Genomic DNA, 10,407 nt, shown 5'->3' with positions numbered 1-10,407 from the left:
CGCTCGCTGCAAGGTCACATCTGCATTTGTCTCTGCTGCAGTGCAAGAATTTAGCACAGAGGTAACTTCCAGTTCCTTTGCAGCTCCTTTGGAAAGCTGAGGTGGTTTAGAGACAGCTGTGCTGTGTGAGTTTTCAGGTGCCTGTCAATCCACACAGAACCTCCTTTCCATCACTTAACCCCTGCAGCTTCACATCACCCCAAGGAGACGCCTCCAAACCTCAAAGATTTTTGCCAAATGCAGCCTGCCCTAACTCACAGTGACCCCGTTTACCTGCCCAACAGCATCATACCTAATTTATGCCCAGTACAAAGTGATTTATCCCACCCCACACTAGCTTGAAAATGCTGCCCACCCTCAACGCCGCTTGGTGAAACTCATCTTATGCATTGGATGACATTAATGTTCACTTTTAAAAAGGGGCTTTTTCTGCAGCTACACAAAACAAAAAATGGGGAGGGTTATTTGCTGTTCAGGGGTACCCTGAGCTCAGCTGGGGCAGGCAAGGGGCCTGACTGAAGAAAGCTGAAGGAAGGTGAATTCTTTATTCAAGCCTTTATTCTCCCAGGGCCTGGAAGGTGGAGGGGGTTTGACCCCCTAAGGAATCTCCTCTAGATATCATCAGATTAAATCTGACCCACAAGCAGAAGGTGCTCCCACTTAACTGCTTGTACAAAGGAAAACTGGTCCCCAGCTGGTCCCTCCCCCACTGACTTTGTGTAACTTGCAGCATTTCTTAGGTTCTTGTAGGGGAAGCAAAACACCTGAGCGAGTTTTAAAGCAAGAAGCATCATTTGTGAGGAAACCCCCTGAAAAGTTAACCAGGGGATTCAGCTGTGGGAAAATAGCACAAAAGCTTTTTTGGGTGGTTTTTTTTTTTGTTAAATAAAAGGAAAGGGATACGGGGCATGGGAACACAAAAGCAGTTTTTAATGAAAACTGAGGGAAGTATTAACATATTTTTAACAGTGAGGCCAACAGGCTGGTGGGACAGCTGGCCAAGGGATGTGGTAAATCCCTTTTAATCTGGCACCTTCACATTGAGGCTGGATTTCTTCCTGAAGGACTTGCAGGACCTTGGCCATAGGCTACAAAGCTAAATCTGGGAGGTGCTGGGTGATTCCTGAGAGAGGGCTGGAGCATCATGAATTTGCTCCTGGGCACTGCTGGTGACTCTTAGATGGGTGAGTTGGAACTGCTGAGCCAAACAGGCCCAGGCTCCCCCAGAACCACTCAAGGGGATGCTGAGGCTGGCCCTGCTGAAAAGAATTACCTCTCCTGAATTAAGCAGTGTTTTTTCAGCTGCAATCGTCTCATCATTTACAAGCAAAACTTTCATAGACTTTTTCTGGGTTTTATTGTTTTCCCATGGAAAGAAATACCTTGTAAAGAAAAAAAAAAAATCCCCATTTCTTTGTTTTAAATAAAAACTTCAACAGGCTTTTCCCTCCCCTAAGCCTTGGTAGTATTCTTCCTTTAATTTAAGCAAGGTTTGTATCAGTTAACATTATACTTGTGCTTACTTGACTTGAGGTAAACACAGTTAATCCTGCTTAAAAATGGACTAAGAATATCTACTCAGTTTAATGAAACGGATTAAAATTTTACCTCATATTAAACATTAACAACTTTTCTTGTTCAGACAAGCCCTGGGAGGCTGGAGCTGTGTTATTAATTTGCCTTCAACATCACTAAAATTTCTTTGAAAATAAGCAAATTATTTTCTGCACTTGTGCAGAAGGCAGATCCCTTTGAAAGGATGGTGCTCACAGGAGATCCGGCTCCCTTCTTCAGATAAAAAGAGGTTTTATTCTCTTTTTAACATTTTGTTTTCTTTCTGAGTTCCTTATTGAAACAGCACCATTCTTTCTGTTCCATTCTTGGTGTTTCTTGAGGGGAAAGATCAGCCTAGCAAGAATTAAATGCTCCTTTATTTAATTTATATCTCAGGCTGACCTCAGTTCACATGCACTCACACCAAACACCTGGAAACGGAGATGTCAGAGCGTGGTGGGAAAGCCCAGCTTTTCACACCAGTTCCTGTAAAAATGAACAGATAGCTTCGTTTCAATTTATTCATTTTTCAGGTGGGAAAGAGAAGCCACATTTTATTTCGAGTTTTGGTATATTTTGAATAATTTCAAAGACCTCAGGAGCGAGCTGAATCCACCACAATTCCCATTCATCCCATCCTTGTGTGTACAGAGTTTGGTGCCCTTAGTATTGTATGGGATTTTTGAATGCCAAACTGCTGATTATTAAGCATGAACCCTATTAGAAGTTACTATAATTATCAGTTATTTAGAATGGGAAATTTATAAATCTATTTATATAATTCTATAAATTTCCCAATATATAAATTTCCCAAACCATTCTAAGTAATGGTGTTTCGGTGGTTCTGCTCCTCAGCTTTCTGCTGACACGTGGAAACACTAAAAGGTGATTTTCTTCAATAACAGCCCATTGTTCCTGCTGGTTAGGAAGCCCCTGCACCAAGTCAGATCAAACCCTGCAGAGCTCATGCCTTCAGACACCACAGGTGCTCAGCCCTTTGCCACCAGCGCTGAATGACCAAAACGCAGCTCTGAGAGCCACCTGACGTGGAATTGGGGGAAAAAAATAAAGAAACAAAGAAGCCAAGACGGTTATTTTCTGGGTTCAAGACAAGAATTAAGCCCCCCACCAGGCCACATCACTATATATTAAAAGCAGAGCTGCCTGCGAGGAGCCGTCACGGTGGCACTCTGGCGGGGCAGGAACTCGCAGAACGAGACTTTCTAAGGAAACTGGGAGATGATCCCGGTGACTTCGCTCCCTTCTAGCTACAGATAGGATGGGGCGTGGATTCCTCACAGCCGGTCGGGTCGTTATTACCCAAACACACACGCATAGGTGTAGTCTGTGCCCCGAGGAAATTGTAACTCGAGACAAGCTAACGCAGGCACTCCTGCGCCGGCTGGTGCCAGTGGGGGTGGCGTGCAAAGGTGATAATTGAAAGTTGTTGGGTTTTGGGGTTTGTTTGTGTGTCTTTTCCCCCCACTATGAGTCAACAGGAGGTTGTTTTCTAGCTTGTGCTTCCTCCAGTGAAGGTGACAAGTTGCGTTTGGTTTTGCTGGGTAATCCGAGCAGTCGGGGCTGTGCCCAGAGCATCACCCTGCACCAAGGGAATGAGGGTAGGAACGTCTGGAGGAGATGGGCAGCAGCTCCTGGCTGAGGGCAGGCGTATGGACCGTGTTTACAGAAGCCAGGAGGCAAGTGATTCACTTCATGCCTAAAAATCTGAACCTCTGATCTGGTGTCCAGAGGAAAAGGTAAACACAAGGGAGGAATGGCTTGCCTTTTGAGAGGAGAATGGTGGATGAAGGCACGGGGGGTGTCAAGGCAGAGATGGAGGGGGAAAAATGCAGCTGAAGTGGGGTGCTGGCTCCAGGGACAGAGGTGCTGCACCCCAGCCATGGATGTGGGCTTGACACCAGCCCTCCTGTGCAGCAGGACCTCAGCCCAGCACATCCTCTGGCTCCACGGATGAGCGTTGGTTTCGGCTTTGTGAAGAGCTGGGTGAAACCTTCGGACACCCAAAACAAGGCAGGCTTGGAGCATGAGAAAAACAGGTCTCTGCTTGTGGGGCAAATCTCCTCCCTCCCCCTGCCTTGATTGAGAGCTTCATATCCGAAAATCATTGAGCAGAAGTAGAGCAGCTCCAGCCTCTGCAGGCTGCCAAGGCATTCTTGCTGAGTGAAGCTGTTTAGGTGCACCCAGACACGGCCGGACCCGGGGCTTGCGTAAACCTCCCTTCCCCTGGAACAAAGGACCTGCTCCCATGGCAGTCAGGTGCACACACGAATCCCTGCCTTTGAAAACGTGTTCAACCGGTCCCAGTGCAAAAAAAGACAGGTTTGACCAGAATGTCCCCTTGTGCAGAGAGGCTCTGCCAGCCAGGCCCCAGCATCAAAGGCAGACAGCTGGGTGCTCCGCAGCCCCTGATTAGCATCAGCATGAGCAGAGCCCGGTGTTTGCAGCACTAAAGGCCACAAGCAGCTCCCAGCCCCGGGCTCCAGCAACATGTCTTGTTCACATGGGTGCATCTGGGTCTGTGCACCCGTCTGTCTCCTCGGGAGAGCTGCAGAGAGAGGCAGCACGCAGGCCCCAAAGCGTCCTGGCTGCTCAGCATCCCAGCAGGAAGGACCAAGCAGCACAGCAGTGCAAAGTGCAAGCTCCAGCTGCACCTGCAGACACTGCAGAAAGTGGTGGCCTCAGGATCCCAGCGCTCATATGGGTTTGGGTTTGGGTTTTTTTCCATGTCATCTATTTATTTTCTCTTCCTTCCTGCCCCTCCGGAAGCTGTGGCAGTAGATACATCCTGTCACCACACTCATGGTTTACAGAACCTACAACTCTTTTCCTTTGGCTTTCACTACTCTGTGGGGTTTCATTGAAATGCTCATTTAAAATCAGTCCTTATTCCTCCTGTAGCACTGGAACGTTCCTCTGTGCTTGGCTAGCCAAGAGAGCTCCATGGAGCTTGCCTTTTTCCACCCATGCTGCCAGAAATGATCACTTCTCTTAGTCCCCAGGCAGTGAGTAGGGGTGAGCCCCAGCAAAGTCCCACCCAGTTGTGCAAAGCTGCCCTCACCCTCCCTAGGATGGGATGGAATGGGACAGCACGGGAGAGGCGGGCAGGAAGCAGAGGAGGAAACAACCATCGCTCAACCATCCCCAAATAGGACTTGGTACTGCTGATGCTCAGCCCTACACTACAGAGTTCAACCCTGTTGCCTTCCTTAGGTTTATCCACTGCCTCTTCTCCCTCTCTCCAGGCTGACCCACACATCCTGAGTGAGATCCCGTGAGGCACCAGCCCCGCTGCCCTACCCGGGCTCTTATCACCTCCTGTTCCGCTTCCCCCCTGACCCTCCTCTTTCACCCAGACATCTGCATTCCTGCCTTTTTCCAAGTGCCTGGGGTTAAGATGCAAGCAGACACTTTCCTCAGCCCAGTGCTTGCTGCACTGGGGCTGGCTCTGCAGATGGAGGCTCTGCAGGCAGACGGGGCAGTGTTTTCTCTTCCCGTGGGGGTTACTTACACCCAGGCAATGCAGTTGGGAGATAAACTGGGGATTAAGAGCCTGTCCTCACAGCCACTGCCCCGAAGCTGAAGTCTCACCTCTGCAACACACTCAACCTCCAAACACTCGGGCTCAGATCACACGTGGCACCATGAAAACGCCCTTTGCATTTGGGACAGGTGCGGGTTTACGAAGTTTTTCCACGCGTAATAAAATTTTACTCCTAATTAGGATAATAATAGCAAGTGCTAGCTCAGTTCTGCTGGCTTAATTTCCACCTGCTCTTTCTTTGCAGTTTGATGTGGTATTTGCTTCCTGTCATGCATTCTTGCATATTATTTCTGTGCCGTGTTATCTCGCTGATGTGGTTCGCTCAAGGAGTGGTCGAAACGCGGCTCTGACCGTGTGTCACCACCAACAAGTTCATTTGCCTCTGTAGGAGGAGGAAAATAACAATAATAAAAAAATAAAAACAATAATAAAAAAATAAAAACAATAATAAAAAAATCCAGGCTGCCTCATAACTGTGTGCTGAGCACATGTGCCTCTCTGAGCACATGTTGTGAGATTTTTCTTCTTTTTTCTTCTTTCCCCTCCCACCTACGTTTGCAACCCAGCAAGCTGCAAGAGTTTGGTTCAGCTGCCAAGTGCCTGCTTTTCATGGGAAAGGTGCTTGTGCAGAGCAAAGCTGGGAGCCCTCCTAGGCAGGGGATGTCCAGGACAACCAGCAGCTGGGCAGTGGCTCTTCAGACCTTATTTTACTTCCATAACATTTCTTTAAAGCTCATAAGATTGTTAAAGTAAAAGGGATGCCTTCAGTAAAATGGGATTTGCTTTAAGACTGGACATAGAAAAGAGAAGATCAATGCAAACCCACAGGTGCCCCCAAGCCAGGAGCTGGTGGGACCTTCTCATCCCTCCCATCAAAAATGGCATCTGGTCCTTTTTATTCAGCTGCCCTCCTGTACCATCACATCCCCAAATGCCATCCAACATCCACATCCCACTTCCAACTGTCCCACTGGGCAAGGACCCTCTTTTTCTGTCAAGGAAAGGGCAACCCAAAGAAAGAATGCAGCTTGCACCGGGATGTTTAGTTGTGTTATGAGCTTTTATTTAAAAAGCACATTTATACAGCAATAATTTCGCAGATACAAACTTCAATTTTGTATTCTACAAAAGTCTTTGAATATTCTTCTCTTTACAAAATGGAACATTACAAAAATACAGACAATTTAATATGTTTTTTTTATACAAATGTCTCTAATTGTAGTTATTTTCATTAAAATATTACTACCACAGAACTACAATATTTTAGTCGACTATAAAAAAATTAATTCAATGCTTTTTTAAGCAGCAAAATGTAAATAACACAGGTCAGGACACAGTTTATAGTCATAGTGGATATATCTAAAATTGTTTCAGAAATAATATTTTACATAGTTAATTTTTAAGGTTTTATACATTATTTATATAATATTTATAATATAAAAAAAAAATCATAGCTTGCTATAAGTTGAAATGATAGGACGGATTCTGTGAGAAGGATGTGCAAATGGCCGTTCTGCGTGTTCTGCGGGATCCCTTTGCAAATGCGCTTTGTGGAGGGGCTGCAAACCAAGCACCTGTGGCTTCTGGGCAAAAAACAATGTCATCATCACCCCCGAGAGAGGCACAGCTCATTTCCCACCGGAGTGACCCAGCGGGGCACAGGACCTGGTACTGCCATGGCGCACCCCGGGGTGCCCAGGGAGGAGCAGGAGGAGGAGGAGGAGGAGGAGAGGAGGGGAAGCACAAACTGACACCCAGGCCGGGACGTGCCGCCCAGCAGCCCGTCCCAAAACTGCAGAATCAAAGTCTCCCCGGGACTCAGCCCCGGGGTCGTAGTGCGAACGAGTCTTCGGCAGAGCCGCAAACCGCCGGCTCCCGCGGGCAGGCGCGCACGGAACCTGCTGGGATTCTTCTCTGGGGGAAAAGGGACGGCTGGGAAGTGGAGGATGCTCTTTTCATCTGGGGGGCTCGGGTGGGATGAGCCCTCGCCAGGGAGAGAGCGGGGAGGAGGAAATGTGGCTTCTCTGTGCGGAGGAAGGAGCTCTCCGGCCTCTCTGCGTGTTTCGGGCCGCTCGTGAAAGGCGTGTAGTGTGAGCACAGAGAGCAGAGACCCTTCGGAGACCTTGGACTGGGCAAGCTTCTTCTAAATTAAGTCACAGTATGGAAGAGAGGAGGCAAAAATAAACTAGGATCAAGAAGAGAAAAAAGCAACTCTTACAAACCAATCCCAGGTCTTGACTCAGTGCTGTTGCTCATATGTAGTGCTATACAATTTAGTCATGAGTTGTTTTTTTTTCTCGCAGGTGTTGGAAATCTTCATAGTCAGGAAAAAACCTAGGATGGCCAGCTTTCCAAAAATCCCTTAGTGTTCACTGGGCTGGAACAATTTGGCGTTCACTACAACATGAACACTCAAACCAATTGCACATCCAGAACTCCGGCACCTCTCTTTGTTTGTTCAGCTTTTTGTGTAGTGTGGGATTGTTTTTTTTTTTGTTTTGTTTTCCTTTCTCGTTGTTGCCTTTGCCTTAGTTGACCACCACCACCCCTTTCATCCAAATGTCGCAAGTTGAAAAGACCACAGAGTAAGACTTTACTGGTCGGGCAAGAAAGTCTCTCCCTACATTCTACTGTCTGATGAGATTTGAGAGCAGCAGGTAGTTGCTGTCAGCAGTCACTTTTTTTTTTTGAAAAAAAAAAAAAAAGTTTAAAATACAACACCCATCTGATTCCTCGAAGTTCTACACCATGTTGTGATGATTATTCCTCTCAATGATGTCCACAGGTGAAAGGATCTCCTTCCGGATGGGAGGTGGAGGCAGGCAAGTCTTTGTCTTGGGCTTGAAGAGATCTGAGACGTAAAACACCTGCAGGAATAAGTGGAAAAGGCAAACTTAGCCACAGTGGGTGATGCTTTGTTCAAAAAGTTGGTTTACAGAATGGATACACATCTTTAAGCTGCAAAAATAGCACTTTTTGGTTGCCTGCCCGTAACAGCTGTGAAATCCCAAGCGCCTGCTACCACTTTTCTGTACAGCAGAGAAAAAGGCTCAGACCTCACAAAACTGCAAAAACATGAGAGGACAACTTGATTTCTCACTGCGTCACCACCGAGTGCAACACCCAGACCTCTGCTGAACGGGCTGAAAAGCCAGGAAACAGATCCACGGCCTGCACTCCAATAAAATAACAAAGGTCTCCAAAGGGCTGGCCTGACTCATCCTGAGTGGTTTCAGGGATGGACTCCATGTGAAACAATTCATTCAGACAGACATCAGGTAGGCAATTAAAAGCTTTCAAGTCAAAGCTGTGTTAAAAGCTATCAGCAGTGAGTCAATGGTGAGCCATGCTCCTCATGCCCCACCAAGGCACCAGGACAGAGCTGGAGGCTGGTGGAAGCCAAAGCCTAAGGAGAGGAGAATCTATTCCTGACTCCTTCTTCCTAAATATCCCGTGATGTAACCCCTCTCCCGGATGTGAAAAAGCCAGTGCCTGGCAATTTCGGAAGGTAGCGACACAATAAGAAACAAAGTGCTGGGAGGAAACTTCCACATCCTCCTTTGGCAGCAGCACGACGCTTATCAGTCCTCCAGGACTGGGGCACTTTCACCCTTGCCAAACCTCAGCCCCGTGCCAGAAGGGAAAAGAGTCAGACAGCACAGATCCTCTGGATGGAGCTGAAGTGGCAAGGATTCATCATTTTGTCACCTGGTGCCACAGCCCCAAACTTCCGACTGTCCCTGCCAGCCCGAGTGTGACAGCTCATCTCAGAAAGCCTTAAACCCCAATAATCACAGCTGAAGCCATGGGTCTGCTGAGCTGAAATCCCAGGATGAGCAGCACATGGCTGTAGCAATCAGCAGTACACTTGTTTTTTCCTCCCACACCACCCAAATGCAACATTTAATCACCCAGATAAACCAGGGGAAAAAATAATTCCAAAGTGTTTAAAGAAATAATATTAGATTACAACTTCCAGGCTGGGTAAGACTGGAAGCAAAGGTTTGGTCTACCTGCATCTCCACATTTTCTAACCACCCAGAGCCTTGTGCAGCAGGTCGAGCTGTCCTTGCAAAGAACTTTTGCAAGCCCCTATCAGCACAGCAGATAAGGCTCAAGCTGGACAGACAGCAAAGCTGCTGTACGCAGCAATTTACTCCTACAACTCTGACCAGGGATGAAGGAGGCTGAGCTGGCGCTGCTTTGTGGAAAAGCAGAGAAGGAGCTGATGTACAAAACTGTTCTTTTCTTGATGTATGGGCTGGTTTCTGGCTGTTTGGTTGTGTAACAGAGCTGATAAAGTTGTTTACAGGGCGTTCAAGTGGCAGCCTTTGTATGTTTGGGTACATAAGGGATCCAGCTGATGCTCCCAAGGATCACAAGCTGGAATCTGGCCCCTTGCTCCAGCATCCCAGCGTAAAACTAGATTGAACTGCTCTGGCACTGGTTTTCTTTTGGGCTGTTAATAACTGCAAACCCCCCATTTGTCTGGTTTGGTACATTTTTGGTGCCATCTTGCTCATTCGTCCACCTCTGAGAGCTGGATTCAATCAAAAAGGTGTCCAACTCCTGCACCAAGATAGCCATGACAAATCAATTTATGGGAGGGGATTGCTGAGTGCAAGAAGCATCTGGGGATTGCTTTGAGTCTGGTCCTTATTTTTGAAAGGAATGAGTTATGGTGGAGTGTCATCCTGGGTATTTTAGCTTTTACTATGCTGCTTTTCAGGTTTCATTGAAAGACTGGTTAAGGGGTTTCACTTCTCTTTAAACTGTATTTCACTTTAACATGGCTGGAGGTTATATAAACATTTATAGGAATCATGAAACGTGATCTTTGGGGGTTAAAAGTGTGTTAAATCCTCCTAATGCTTGAACTGTTTAACACAAAAAAGGACTAATAAACGTGCTAAGTTTTTCACTTGGATTAGCTCCATTTCCTGTAGAAGGTGCTCTCCACCCATAAAGAAAACTTGATGGGAGAAGACTGAGAGCATTTTAAGCCAATATCTCACATTCCCACTTAACAATTCCTATTACTTCTCATCCTATTGAAGCAATTTTTAATCATACACAGAGAGGTTAAATCAACTCCTCTGAGCTAACCAGAGCAACGCTGGGAGCATGTCCTCCTGACATCTCCCCTTCTCCCTCTCCCTCAGATGAGACATAAACCACACAACACACAGCAAGCTGCCTGCAAGGCGCAGAGAAACTATTTCTATTTGAGAAATCCTCGTTGTATTTCACCCTGGCTCCACGTCTGAATGTTTCATCAGCTGGAAGTGCTT

General features: G+C 46.9%; 1 protein-coding gene across 1 annotated transcript in view; it reads right to left on the bottom strand.

Moving 5' to 3' along the window:
- Window positions 1–7,400: 7,400 nt before the first annotated feature.
- The window catches only part of PLPP3 (phospholipid phosphatase 3), a 43,210-nt gene continuing 40,203 nt past the window's right edge, over window positions 7,401–10,407 (bottom strand). Inside the window, exon 6 of the mRNA XM_084211874.1 lies at window positions 7,401–7,983. Coding sequence (XP_084068000.1) covers window positions 7,858–7,983 — 126 coding nt within the window. The 3' untranslated portion in view covers window positions 7,401–7,857. The remainder of the gene's footprint in view (window positions 7,984–10,407) is intronic.

Source organism: Fringilla coelebs (genome assembly GCF_963513975.1).
Source record: "Fringilla coelebs genome assembly, chromosome: 9".
In the NCBI taxonomy this organism is placed as follows: domain Eukaryota; kingdom Metazoa; phylum Chordata; class Aves; order Passeriformes; family Fringillidae; genus Fringilla; species Fringilla coelebs.
This window is presented reverse-complemented; position numbering and strand designations above follow the sequence as displayed.